At 40.2% G+C, this 15,040-nt stretch overlaps 1 protein-coding gene across 2 annotated transcripts; it reads right to left on the bottom strand.

Annotated features, from left to right (window-relative positions):
• Window positions 1-70: 70 nt before the first annotated feature.
• dpy19l1l (dpy-19-like 1, like (H. sapiens)) lies at window positions 71-14,456 on the bottom strand. Of its 2 annotated transcripts, XM_086038850.1 has the most exons (23): window positions 14,371-14,456; window positions 13,746-14,270; window positions 13,485-13,509; window positions 12,739-12,826; window positions 11,781-11,918; window positions 10,766-10,886; window positions 9,882-9,975; window positions 8,141-8,198; window positions 7,971-8,062; window positions 7,517-7,616; window positions 7,319-7,396; window positions 6,226-6,312; window positions 6,089-6,148; window positions 5,913-5,993; window positions 5,272-5,373; window positions 5,131-5,202; window positions 4,954-5,039; window positions 4,410-4,434; window positions 3,347-3,466; window positions 3,093-3,267; window positions 2,725-2,824; window positions 2,520-2,645; window positions 71-1,836 (listed from the first exon to the last, which is right to left on the bottom strand). In XM_086038850.1, exons 2-23 carry the CDS (start codon window positions 13,954-13,956, stop codon window positions 1,674-1,676), a joined length of 2,202 nt encoding a protein of 733 aa, XP_085894976.1. In that variant the 5' UTR covers window positions 13,957-14,270; window positions 14,371-14,456; the 3' UTR covers window positions 71-1,673. The 2 variants fall into 2 exon arrangements, with proteins under 2 accessions (XP_085894976.1, XP_085894977.1); XM_086038851.1 differs by lacking the exons at window positions 13,485-13,509; window positions 14,371-14,456 and having other exon boundaries at window positions 13,746-13,865.
• Window positions 14,457-15,040: the final 584 nt, after the last annotated feature.

The following is a 15,040-nucleotide window of genomic DNA, read 5'->3' as shown; positions in this document are numbered from 1 at the left end:
AACAAAACTTTAATTAACCATTCTTGGCGGTACTACCATAAAATTAAGAATACAATCAAGCCAAAACACATCAATTGTACTCTTTATTTCAATACAAAACATATAAAACACATGTGCAACACGCATTGACAGCGAGAACCATAAATGACTGAAAACATTCATAGAAAAAGCTCTATTTTGTTCATACGCTCCCTTTGAATCGAGGCTTCCCATTTAGCTCATTACCGCAACGCTAAGCTACGCTAAACTAAATTCATCTCGATGTTGCTTTAGCTTCATATTTTTGCAACCTTTGCCTTTTCCACACACTGTTACTGTTTGGGTGCGATGAACCGCTACAGTTAGTTTGGCAGTATGAGAACAATAAAAACAAATAAAACAATAGCAGAAGTGTGCTACTTTTTACAAGCCAAACCAATTCAACTGAACAAGGTGCAGCTGTTTTAAGTAGAACTTGCCTAAAACGTCAAAAAGGTATTACACAGAGCTGGGCGTCCCGCCTATGTGACGGACTGGTCCGTCTAGGAGCGGGGGTTGCTCGTGAAAGTTTAGTCAGAATCGCAGACGGACGGACGGACGCCCGTTTAAAATGAGAAGCGGACCGGCCTATAGTTGTTCCTATTTTTTTCCCCCCTGAAAAAAAGGCAAATAACGGACGACAGAAGGGTACCCACACTGCTGATGGATGACGAATAACGGACACTCAATTTGTAGTAAAATGCCCAGCTCTGGTATTACATACCATATTCCTCCATAAAATGTGATAACTTTTTTGTAACAACAAAAAAGAGCCTGCCAAATAGTTATAAAAAATAGTCAATTACGAGCCCTTACGGGCCCTTTCACACTGATTCCGAGGTAGTAGCCAAGGTGTAACCAAAACAAATTAGTTGATCACAATGTTTCATTTCACTGGGTTGTGTGAGAAAAGACAATGGCAAATTAATACAAGGGCAGGGGTTTTGTACAAAAGGAAGCGGTGGAAAAATGATGTGCCAATTTTGCTGGATCTCTGTGTGAAACAGCTTACTGGAATACTTCTCCATTTACCCAATTGTGGGACCCAACAATTTCCTGCTTTGCTGGGTTCCATGTTAAAGATACAGGCGAATTAATCCTTGTGTTGCTCCAATGCCCCAATTTCCTGGCAATATCCCTCTTTCTACATTTAAAAAAAAAACAGATGGATAAATCTTTTGGAAAAAGTATGGGCCAACTTTTCCAGATGTGTGAAATCACATACCAAGTCCTGATTGTAATCAAGGTTTCATAAGATAAGGACGTGACTAATTATCCGATTGCGGAAAGCTGAGTCGCTGTGTAAAAGCGTACGCTGATGCAGCAATGTCCCACTTTGCTGGGTTCTGTGCGAAACGCACAGCTGAAAAAAAAAGGTTTGCCGCTTTGATTCACAACATTTTCCATAATATCCTATTTCCGCCGAGTTCTGTATAAAAGGATCGGTTGGATAAATGCCACATAATCTGCCACATCTTTTTTCTGGGGGAACTATGTACAAAGAAAGGCTACTCAACCCAAGAAGAGTCCACGGCTTCCATCGAGAAAAAGTAACAGAAGTCCTGTAACAAACTTTCCAACACTGCATAAAAAAAAAAAAAAAAAAGATCTGAGGATTCTGGGGGAAGTTCAAAAGCAGAAGACATTAAGTTCTGTTATCTGGCATCTTTGGGCACTTTGAGCACTTTGTATATGTGATTGGCAAAGACGGTGGTGAAGTGTGGCCGCGAGTTCCTGGACATGTGAGTGCACAGAGGAATTTTACCCGCGTTCTCGGGGTCCTCCACATCCCAAATCTCCGGCATGCTGCACCCGGGCCTTATGAAATGTGAAAAGTACAATTTTATTGTCACTCATATGTTGAAAACACTGTATAAGGTTGAACTGGGCTATAAAAAAAAAAAAAACTTTTAGCTGTATTCACATTTGCATTTTGAGGCTTCACAATGCAATTCTATTGTCAACCATATGCTAAGTAAATAAATAAGGTTAAGTTTTTAGGGTTGTCTGTGCTAGGTTTATTAAAATAAAGTAAAGTAATACGATCAGCCCGACTTTGGGTGTATTTTGGAGATTTCACTCAATCTTCCCAGAAAGAAATGAAAACATGTTTTAAACTCAAGCTTGAACAAAGTGTAACTTCCATTTTCAAAGGCTGTCAACACTTATTAAAAAAGAGCTAACAATGGTCAGCTTTACTTTGTCGCTGTTGTAAGTCTTAGCTATTCATCACTAAAAAAGTGAATATCGCCGCTGTCCAGTGAAAAACACTTATGTCCAATTTTGGAAACATTTTTGATTATCACATTAATGTGATGTCTGTAACGCAGAAACACCATTCACGTAAAAATAGGAAAATTGAAAAAAAAAAAAAAAATGGACATAAGTGTTTTTCACAGGGAAGTGACGATACATTTTATTTTCCGTCCGCTTCTTTGAAAATGTTCATTTTCAAAGGTTGGCGACACCGGGTTTATTAAGACAAAGTCAAAAGATCATACCTGGTTCTCCTGGTGCACCAAGAATCTTCCAGAACAAAAAAGTCGACGCCCAGCATGTTCAAGTTGCCCTTGACAGTCTGTGCAGACATGCGGCTATACATGGAGTACACCAACTTGGTTCTCTCCCTGAGGAACACAACAACACAACAGTCATGTTACACAGTCCAATCACACGACTACTAGTGGTCATGTGACTCCCACTGACCTCAGACCGGCGTCTTCGTAGTGGGGATGGTTAACGATGGGCCGCCCCGTGGACAGTTTCACACTGGCCATCGTGGGCATTGCACCCGCAAACACATCATCTGCATCACGTGACACACACAAAAACGGTGAACGTGCATTATTGTGCGTGTACTCTACCAAGTTATGCGTGTTGTGTTGTCTTGGTGTGTATATAATACAACAGTCTCTGATGCGCGACAAACCATGAAGACTGCAAGGTTGTATATCGGTACTGAGAATATCCTTTAAGACTTCTCTATATCAAATGTGTTATTTATTTCGCGCCACACAGACAAATGGAAATTTCCATAATGGTGTGGGTGTCAATATTGCGAATATATCCCTCACCAGGGAGGGTGTTGTCCTGTATCCAGTCCAGCAGCTCCTCCTGAGGCACGTTGCTGAACTCCCCGATGATGCCCCACTGGGCCTTCAGGTTGGCCACCCCCTTCACCGCCATGAGGGCCAGCACCAGGAACACGGCGGCCCGATGTTTGGCCCTGTCCCCCATCCAGCCCAGCAACTGAGGAGAACACAGTAGAGAGGGTGAATCTCGGTGACGTTAGAACGCGACCGCAGCGGCGCCGCCATTAGAGAGCGACCTGTCTGGAGCAGATCAGCGAGGCCACGATGCACATGTGCGGCGTGAGGAAGAGCTTCAACCGCATGATGAGGACGGCCAGCATGCTGAAGGCCAGCAGCTGCAGACTGTGATAGGCCATCTGTGGGAGAGCACGGGGAACGCTCGCCATATAATTATGTACAGTAGTATCTTTTTCGTGACCACGCTGGATACTCAAAACAACATTCCCCAATGAAAGGAATGGAAATGACAATTTGTCCCAGGCTCTCAGTCAAAAATTGTAACGTGTTTTTTTAAAAAATAATTAAGTGTTGTACTGAAGAAAAACAAACATTAATATCAGAATTCAAATCGAATTTAAAGAATTATGTTTGTGCATCATAATATCATTCTTTAATGGACATTGTAACATTCCTTCTGGGATGAATGCCTTGGCCACCAGGGGGCAGTATAATTTTTCGAAGGAGTCATGAGAAACTAAAACCATACGCTAACCTAAATTTTGTAAAGTATGAATTTAATGTCCTTATACAGCAAAGCAGTAATCTGTATTGTTCTGTTTATGGTATACTACTTGTTATAATTAGGAAATTAAAATAGTTGAAAAATATATAATCAGTCACATTAAAATGACATATCTACACATACTGTTACTCAGCAGTCTGAAAAATCATGTCATTAAAATAAAAAAACGCTTGATTAAACCCATTTGGTGATTTGGCACAGAATGATATTGTATTCAAATATCAGTTCTTTAAAAGGTTTATTACTGCTTAATACTGATACTAGTTTCGTTAGCCAATCTGTGGTGTTTCATATTGTGTTAGCATTAAGCTAGCAGACTTTTGTAAGAGATTTGGTTTAATACTGAAAATGTCTGTTTTAAATTCAGTTTTACAGCAAACTTCAACAGGGGGGGGGGCAATAAACAGCCTGAAACAAGTGCACTGGGTATCTTTTTGTATATATTTGTATTACTGGCAATACAGAGCAAAAGTCTCCTAAGTTAGGGCCCTCGTAAGTCAATGTACCACTGTATAGAATATGGAATATGTAAGGGAACATGGAGGAACGTTGCTCACCTCGCCTTTAGTGACAACTTCACACCTATAACAGAGAAGAGAAGATGAATTATGGAAATACAGTACAAGTGTGCGCCAAGTGTAACGTCTACAATGTGTAAGTTGTGTGTAATACATTTGTCTACCTAGCTGTTTTTCTTGTATGTCTGCCAAGTTCTGTTTTGTGTGCACCGTATTCTGTGTGTGTGTGTGTGTTGTGTTTTACAAGTATAGTTTGCGTTGTAAGCATACAGTACCGTGTCCGCTTGTGTATCGAGTTAATGTTTACGTGTTCTGTGTTGTATGTCTACTGGGTTTTGTGTGTACACAATAACATCTATAAGGAGAATTAAAATACAAAGGAATAAATTAAAATGTAAAATAACAAACTCTTCATTCGTTAATCAAATTGTTAAACAACCTTAATTACTGTTTATTTATTGTATTTATTTATTTTTGTTATTTCATGTAAACTTTTGTTGCTTCATGTCATTTCTATTATCTATCCTGGAAAACAGTACATGTGTACCATAACTGTCATGTAAATGCAGTAACAACATCTAACCTCCCGACTTCCTCGTCTTTACGATCATTATTTTGATCAAACGCCTTGCGTCCATCCCTCAGGTAGCGGATGACATCCTTCATAACCTGAAAAGGACACCAAAAAAAAAAAAAAAAGATTAACTTCTACCTTTTATGTTCACACTAGTGATTATCACATCAAAAACAATCTGTTTACCGTCTTTGCAATCAAAGCCACCAGCAACAAATTGACGGGCAGCAGCAGCGTTTTCAGGTAGCGTACTGGAGTCTAGTGGGGAGAGAAAGAGGTGCTCCAAAAGCCACATGCACATAACACATGCACTGACGTCAGTTTTACCTCCCACTCCATGAAGTCAAACTCTGCAGCACAGGTGTACATGAGCGTGTGGAAGTCCTTGTAGCTGGTAAACTTGGACTTGATCAGGCCACTGATGTGAGCCTGTGGGGGACAGAAGCATGTAAACATGTGACAAATAAATACAAATAGGAAATAAGAATTTTCTAGTTTCAAAAAGTATATTTAGGGACACCAGCTCAAAAGATGCAAGTGGCACCTTCCGCTACCCATTTGGAGTGTAACACTAAAGGAAAACAGTATATGTTAACATGACATTCGCCACTTAATATTGCAATAGTACTATATTAATACTATAATAATCTTTGAAGCTATACAGTAGTTCTACATTACAGTAACTATTAAAAGTGACACTCTGGGAAGGTGATAACAACTAACCCCAAACTTCTTTCAAAATAAATACAGCTCTTGACGTAATGTAAATGTCAAAGGTGAAAATAATTAAAATGACAATACATTTTTTAAAGTATTGTAGCTCTACATTACAGTAACTTTTAAAAGTAGCACTAGCAGACAGTAATATTAACTTGTTAAAATTAAAAAAAAAACAAAAAAAACAGCTCTTAAGGTGACGGTAGCCCTGAAAAGTATGACTAGATAATTTTAAGGAGACCCTAACTCACATCATCTGAAGCACCGAGGATGGTAGACAGCAGGAATTTGAGCAGAACAGTCGACCCCACCCAAACCAAAGCCTGCATGACCTGTGGAAGACAGACAGAAGTTCAAATAAAAGAAAAAGATAGGTTTTTATTACATCCAGAGTAGAGTAAGTAAGGCAGATGTAAATCACTCTTACCCAGAGGACTAGGCCAGTTCTAAACATCCGAGTGAAACGATCCCTCAACACAATGACAGCCTTAGAAAGAAAATAATGATTTACTGACAAGAAAAGAACAACATTAACTTAGACATAATCATCCTGACATGACTCACCCAGATTGAGACCAGCGAGGAGGCGTAAAAGGACGTGAGCAGCATGGCATTGCCAAACATAAACACGAAGCAGAAGGCCAGTGCGACCTGCAGTTTGAGTAAACAAAAGAAAGGAGGCGCCCGTGAGCACAATCCTTCAGCAATGATGTCCAAATCGCTTGAGTGTCTCAACTACTTGGCACTGAGTGTGCCTGGAGATTAAAACTCATTTTAAAATGCATCGGTTTAATACACGGGGGAATCTTATGAAATGAAGGAATTAACAAATGTCATTTCTACTTCAAGCTGAATCCATACAGTTTCAGATGATTGATATACAGGTAGTGTGAACCACCGTTTATCATGGGGCCAACATTCCAGACGCACCCACAAAGGGGGATAATCCATAATCGAGACGATACAAAAATAAACATTGAAAAATATATAGTTTTACACCTCCGCTTTCAATACATTCAAACACGCATTTTAAAGTGTAAGGGACATGAAAAAGGTTACCCTATATACTTTTTTAAGAAGGAGTACAAGTGCAAATAATAAGATTCTAATGATTACCTCGGTAACAACATAATGAAAAGGCCTCAAAAAAGATTTCATGAGCTGTGTCCGGCCACGGGGCGTTTGAAGCTGTATATTTGTCACTCCTAGTTAAAAAATATCGTGAAACTGACCCATAAAACAAGACAATTAAACAACTCATTTTCAAAACAACAGGCCATATCATTTCATCAAATGAAAATCTGCAAGCTTAATGCTAACATAATGTGAAACGCCTTGGACGGACTAATGTCAATTAGCATAGATATAGCAGTTATGGCAATGATAAAACTTCAAACTGCCCTAAATAAAACACATGGCACAGAAACACATACTGAGGATACAGCTGCTCTGTGGGAATAAATCACTGGTGTTTAGTTGGGGGACTTCTCTATCTTAATCACACTGCATCTCCTCCAGTAGAACTAACTGTTTCAGCAAAATGTAATACAACACTTAAGGAACGTAACTTTAAATTCTGATTTGCACGTAAACTGTACAAACCCATGAATCACTGTATAGCAGGGGAAGACAGTGATAGAGTTAAAATCCACCATACCATGTGAGTGACCAACAATGACTGCATCTTCGCCGCGCTGAGGTAACCCAGGATGTAGGACGCAAACAGGGAAGCCACCTGGGTGGGGAAAAAAAATAATAATAAAACACTGATAGGTTTTTGACATTTGATATATTTTGTTCTATTAAAAACATGTGTATATGTCCCTTTGGACTTTCTGTCCGCCTTGCTCTTTACCTGAGTGAGCAGCACAAACTGGGCAAACTGCCATGGCAGCATGAAGCACAGTGTGGAGATTCCCAGAGCGACCAGGGCCATCCTGCTCGGGTTCCGGGTCCTGGTGGTAGGGGGTGATAAAAGACAGCCAGGCGAAAAGCAAATGAAAACAAAGTAACTACACACTTCATTAAGTACACAATTGAATGTTATCCATAAAAGCTACATCAGAAATGCTTTTCTAAAGGCCAACCAGCAGAGCCCAGACCTTGACCAAGGGTAAACAATCAAGTCCAGCTGTTATGAAAGCGCTATATAAATAAAGATGTATTCTATTGCATAAAAACATGTCAAATAGGGTAACTGTTCTACTCCAGTCCTGTAGGTGTCGCTAACAAGCATTACAAAATGCACTCCAATTTCAACACTTCTCCATCAGCTGCATTCGGTGGATGACGTGCCAGAAAATGTCTACCTCAAGATGAATGTTAGTAGCAGCATCTGCAGGACCAGGAAGGGGTAGGCAAAGCTTTCCCTTAGAGGAGGCGTCCACATCACACGGGTGCTCTGACACACGCGCACACAAAATGTGAACGATTAGCTGGTTTTTTTCACCCTATTAACATTTTAAAAGCCTGCACCCACCTCGCCGTGATTGAAGAAGAAACACACGGTGGTCACGACACCGCCCAGTCGGGTGCCACTAGAAAACAAACACAATTGGCTACATTTACTAAAAGTTTGTGTGCACAAATAGTTGATCAACTAACCAAGTACACACAATTGCGTCAAAAAATGTTATGCTGGATGGGCATATATATCCCACGCACTCAGGATGAGTTATATCAAAAATGGCTTTCATGCAGTTGCTGGCTAGCCCCAAATTATCGGAAAAAACGATTTATTTTCAATAACTCACTGTTACTGTATGTTTACTTCTTCCACTAATACTTAAAACTTCCCATGGTGAAAACCTTCAAGGCTACTGTAACTCAAGTGCAAAACATCAACGTCATTTGAATCGGGCATTCTATCAAAATTGTAACTCTTGCTGATTGTGCAGCATAGCGTAGCATGGTACACTGGTACTATAAGAGTATCACGATACTTCACTGTCAAAACTTTCATGATACCACGTGTTCTCAGGACTGGTACTTTAACCCATTAAGGACGGGAGCGCATAACCGCGTTTCTACCACTAGAGCCGGGAGCGCTGTTACGTCTTTCTACCTTTAAAGCCGGGAGAGCGGATACGTCACTGTCTTTTTTTAATCCAATTCTCCGTCTCTTAGCCAATGTAATGCATCACAATATACACGCGACGGTGTATATTCACGGTGTCGTGGAATTTTTTCGAGCCGTAGTTAGGCTAATGGCGGACGCCGTCGTTCGCCCGGAGCTCTGAGAAGTAACGGCAGTGCTATACAGACGACGCGCACGACCAGTGGAACCAGTCGAACGTGATACGATATTGTTTGTAGACAATGACGATATTGACGTCTTTGTAACAGAATAGAGGATGGTAATAACCACTAGATTTTTTTTTTTTTAATGAAAATGGTGCTCCTCTTGCACTGACACATTTTTACATCTTCGATTGAAACAGTAAATAATAATAGATTCTGCCTGTGTGAAAGCCACATGTCTAAGATCTTTAATTCTTTTGGAATTATGTTTCTGTCTGCTACAGGGGCTGAGATATTAATCATGTAAGTGTTGAATTGCTGGGAAAACTTTTCAAGGGTAATTCCAAAGCCGACCTTAGGTTTTGGGGAGCTGTTGAGACAGGCGCTTAAGTCCTTACTGGGTTAAGAAAGACAGTGACAGAGCCAGCCTAAAGCAGCAGGCTCTGGGTCCTGTATCGAAAGTGGGCGGAGCCTTTTTCTGCATTTGTGCAAGACAAATAGAAAGGCACACAGAAAAAGAAATGGCCACAAAATAGGCACAAAGTGAAATCTGGAAGTTGGCTTCCAGGCTTCAAGTCTCAGCTGTGGAAGAATCTTTTTATTTTTAATTAAAGATGTTCAATAGCGTTTAAATGTTTATTAGTTAAGCTGCTGTGTCAATGTTGTATTTTATCAAGAGCGAACTTAATTTTCATGAAAATCTTCCACATTTTTGTCATCTATAATTCCACTGCTCCATTGAGGTTTTAGGTTTTTGTGGTATCATTTTAGTAGGTTACTAAGTCAGAGATTTGGTATCGTGACAACACAAGTGCAGCAATCTTAGTCGATCACACGAAACACGCCCAACCAACAGCGCACGCAATCCGCTATTTGGGATCTTAGTGAGTCAGTCTCAAAGAGAGGTCATCTACAGTCCATTATGTTGTTGAATCAATAAGCGACAACACATCTTCACACAGCCAAACTGGCATGATTACCTGAGGTAAGCGCCGTACAGGAAAAACAGGCTCATCATCACCCCATTCAGCAGGAACACGCAGGTCACGTAGAAGTAAGCCGGGTCGCCCAAGCCTGACGTACAGACACACGCAATATTAACATACACATGAATAGCTCAACTGTCAGGTGGAAAATAGGGAAAGTACAAAATACGGCATTGTGAAACCTGTTCAGAGAGTTACATCAAGCATCAATACTTTTGTTTTTTTATTTGTTTTGGGGTTTCTGCCATGACACCAGTAATAGCACGTAATCGATTTCCGTCCTTATGGCGAAAGGAGGAAGTGACGTATGCCGTAAAGCAATTATTATACATGTGTATTTATTTTATAGATATTTGTATTTTTTTGGGTGTGCCAGGGTTGCTCCCATCCTCCTCAAAGTTGCTTAGTGCCTGTAAAAACTATACAGACACCCCCAGGGCATGACAAAAGTCCCATTCAACTAGTTTTAAGTCAATGTTTCATCAAAAGAGTTGTGAATTTTTTTTATTACGGTCGATTTCCTGCCCAGTGCTGCTTTAAAAAGCATTTTAAGTCAACCTTGACATGTAATTCAGTAAACCTTGTCTGTCTTTCTTTTTTTTTTTTAAACAAGAACTGACACTGTTTGTCCCTCTCACAACTCTACCAAAGTCCCAAAGAACAAATAACTCTCTGTTGCATGACATTTACATAAACTTTGACTAATCGATAAGGATAAGCGAACTGTCTCTAAACAAAGTGGTTGTGTGCCATTTCTATTTTGGAGGACTTCAGTCATAGCTTTTCTTCTTCCTACCTACCACAGTGGTTACACTTGTTGTGTGTGATGTAATGCAGAGGGGCAGAGGGCACAGGGTCTCCACCGCACCCGCATGTACCTTCACAACTGTCCACGGGCGTCAGACCTTCTCCTCTGTTGATGGACCAGCACATCTTGGTAGGAATGGCAAAGTAACCCATGACAGCCGTGTACACCCGGTACCAGCTGGCCAGAACCACCTGGCACACACACATTCACATACCAATTCTGAGGATGGGAAGTGGTATGAATTACGGCCTGACCGATACAGATTTATTTAGGCTGACGCCGATTCCAATGGTAAGATTCTGATAACCAATTAATATAGCTGATTAAGTAAAACCAAAAAATGTAATGAATAAAACATCTTTTGGGGCCCCTTACAACAAAGATTATAGGCAGATTTGATTGTTTTACAATACTTGTACTTTTCTTAGTATTTGTTTACAACAGAGGAAAATGTGGGGAAAAAAGTCTGCCATTTTTTTAAGGTTGATGTGTTTGAATGTCATTATCTTTGTCTCATGTTGTTGATAAGTTAATTTTTTTTTTTTTTTTTTTTTTTTTTTTTAAATACGCCAGATTCTTTTTTTAAAAAAACGGAAAAAAATCTGCCGATTTTTCCCTGTGCTCAATATGAATGTCACTACCCTGGCTGCTCTGTCCAATATGGCAAAAGTAGCAATAACTACTGCAATAAATAGTATAAATTGAGCTGCATTTAATCTTCAAGTGAAGAAAGTCACTTCCAGGAACAAATTGTAATCTTCCATATCCATCCGTGTATACTATTAACAGTAGTTAGCTTCTTTTTACACATGTATAATAGTGCATGTTAAAATGCACACTTAAAACTAGACTTGTCCCAATCTGATCACATGGTCAGAAATTGGGGCCAAGCACGTAACTTTGAGCTCTCGCTTCATGCAGCAGTCTGTGCATCTCGGCGGTGCCTTTGTCTCCCAAGCTTGTGTTTGAAATGCAGCCAAGCTTTTGTGCACATCCGCAACTCCAAAATTTGAAAAAAATGACATTTAAAAAATAACAGCAGCTTTAAATGTGGGATTAAAAATTCCCCACCAAAAAAAATGTACCTCTGGGTAAAGATTAAATCTCTTTAGGGTGTTTATAACCAGTGGGTACTCAGTCAGCCGGTCGTTCATGACCATGTGCAGGCCGTGCAGGAATGAAGGAGCCTCAATGATGGTCTTGTAGTATGAGTAGTACAAGCCCTGCAATACAGAAACAAGATGGACACAGTGAATCAATTAAAAGGGCTCACATGAAGACTGAGGAGTGGTTATGAAATCAGGAAGAGGAAAGAGGAAGTACTGCACCTAATCAACAGCACACACCCTTTGTAAGTGAAGAAATGTTGACTTTTTGCACAAACAGGACATGCGTGACAGCATGTATGTGCATTTTTTTTTTTTTTTTTTAAATCGGGACATTAACTCATTCACTGCCAAACATTTTCAGACCATCTTTTCAGCCTAACGTTTGAAAAAAAATTGAAAGAAATATATAAATAAATTCCTGGTATTGAATGGCTATACACCAACCATTTTGGCCAACGTAAGTGTCTGGAAGCTAATGGCCACTACTTCATGCACATCTTATAATTGTAGAGGCCAAAGGTAACTTGTATTAATCTTGTGATGTCTGACTAAATTTGATATTAAAATATCTATGCAAGTCTTCCTTTTACTGATGTGTGTATACATTATTTTTGCCTGACTCTGTTGTTGGGTCTTCGGAGTGTGTGAATGAGCCATTTTGCAGGAATTTACATAACACACAAAGACAAAGTTTCTTATGAGTAGCTAAGATGGGCAAAGATTCATAGCCACTTTCAAGCAATGACCAAAGTGAAGTGTCAATCTAAGAACTGCTACCTCCATGAGTGAAAATGCTTTTATCTTTATGGGTGGTTACTCCCCCCCATACCTAAAAGGGTCCCAATATTTAAAGCAGCCCCCAGTATGATGCAGTGCGCAACCACAACAATAAACGTATTATTTTATCTATAAAAGATATAAAGATTATTTTCACCATTTCTGTCCGGAAAGCCATTTCCTTCTCCAGGTTGGACAAATGTGAGAAGTGTCTGTCATTCTCAAAGAGCTGTGTGAGATGATACCTGCAAGGAAGGTAGGGCAGGTTAAAGATTTTAAAACAAATAAAATAATATCCAAGTGAACTCTAAAATGCACAGGAAGCCAGTGAAGGGAGGCCAGAATTGAAATTATGTGCTCCCTCCTACATGCTCCTGTGAAGAGGCAAGCAGCAGCATTTTGGACCAACTGGAGACATTTGAGGGAGGACTGGCTGACTCCAAAATAAAGTACATTAGAGTAATCCAGCCAGAGATGAAAAGAAGGCATGGATTACTGTTTCAAAGTGCACTTGTGAAAGTAGAGGCTTTACTTAAGCCATCTGCCTAAGATTTTTATTTTTAATCTGGATTTAACAACAGCACAAATTTGCCAGTCAAATTTAAAATCAGGGGGATGACATCAAGAAGGGTCGTGACGAGGGAGCTGCGGAGAATCACGGAAGAATCCTCCACGAGTGCATGAAGGCAGACAAGGCTGGGCAAGTGCTTCAGACTCAAGGAGGGCTAATTTTGAGGATCAGTCCTGGAAGTTTTCTGACACATCTATCTCTGAAGTAGATTTAATGTCTTTTCCCAATTTTAACTGCATCTTTAAAGGACGGCGTGTTTAACTTGAGCAATTAAATTATATTGAAAGGTGCGTTTAAAATCACCACTAAATTAAACGCTTTTTACAACTCACCAGTGGAGATATCCGCTTAGTACAGCTGTGGGCAGACAGAAATACAATTTAGGAAGGAATTACATGAGGGGGAAAAAATGTAATTGCAAATGAATTAGCAATGAGTGGTGGCTAACGCTCGGAAGCTAACACGGACAGGTGAGCTAACGCTAGCCCGGATGTTGATGTACATAGAATATAACAAGTTTGTTAGCCACAAATTTAGCCCAGTTTCGGGGGCCCAAGTCGAATCTAGAGACGCTAGCGCGCCTCGGACCTTACCGAGGAGAAACGTGAATGCCAGCCCGGTCGCTGCGGAGTGAGTAAGCCCCATCTTGTGCCGGATGCCCGATAACCCGTTAGTAGATTTGGCATCCCTGCCAGCGACGGCTGCGGCTCGCTTTGCGCCGCTTTTGCCACCAGCAGAAGCAACCGGGGTACTCTTTTCGCTTTTGTCGCTCTTGCCGGTCTGCTTTCGGTTTTTGGCCGCCATGAAAAGCAGCAGGAGAAGGCAAGCGAGAGAGAAAGCCGGAGGTGCGCGAGAGCTGAGCGGCCACAGAGCGGCGGTGCGTGCCTGCTCCTGAGCTCCGGTACTGCCTTTCGCTCTTTCACTTATTACCACAGTGGTGGGCGGATCGGTCCAAATAGCGATAATATGACATCGATGTTTGTATTAGTTTTGACCGATATCAATATCCTGTGATCGATACTTGAGTACTTTTTCACTGCTGCAGTTCAAAAGTTTCATTGAGGAGGTAACTTAACTGCGTTTGTGTGTCGCTACTCACTAAAAACAACTAAAAGTCCCTGTAAAATGAAGATACATGTGTGACACACACATTAAAAAGGATCGTTGATAACAACACTGCCAAATTTGAATGTTTAAAAACAATCGCCAAATACTTGCATTAAATGAGGCTTCAGAATCGTGAAAAAACGACATTTCTGTCTACGCTCTTCCTTCAAACATGTATAATATATTCAGAAACGAATTAGTTACCAGTACGGTCTATATAAGTGCTAGACACACTTTGTTCCTCCTGCCCCTCTTTTGTTTGTCCTCAGGCTGACCTAGCGAGCAGTAAGTCCACACACACTCGCGCACACAAACAAAACACACGAGCAGCACAAAAATATAGACCTGAAGGGTGGCAGCAGAAAGGGAGAGAAGCCCCTTGTGGCTTTATTTTCAGACTAAAAACGAAACAACAATACGTAAAAAATACCAGGGTAATAATAACTTGCTTTTTGAGATTTTTTTTTAGTATTGCTTTGTTTAACTTTGCCTTTTGTCCAGGCCGGTATTGCAAATGTGTTCTCAATTACCATACTGTTTGAGTAAACTCTAAATAAATTATGAAAACAAATAAATAACAAAAGTGTTTTAAATTTACTTATACACTCCGTTTTCAAGATCATTGCCTGGGTTTAATTCATTATTCAAAATTTTAATTCATTTTCCAAAGTAAAAAGGGCACAAAAACTCTGATGGCATGATGAAAATTCATTCAGATATTTCATGAGGCACATTCATGATCAAAATGTATTGGTATCCAGATGGACAGGACAAGTATTTA

Source organism: Filicampus tigris, chromosome 8, assembly GCF_054856515.1.
Source record: "Filicampus tigris isolate MCC_2025a chromosome 8, RoL_Ftig_1.0, whole genome shotgun sequence".
In the NCBI taxonomy this organism is placed as follows: Eukaryota; Metazoa; Chordata; class Actinopteri; order Syngnathiformes; family Syngnathidae; genus Filicampus; species Filicampus tigris.
The sequence above is the reverse complement of the archived record's forward strand: the minus strand, read 5'-3'. Positions and strand labels throughout refer to the sequence as shown.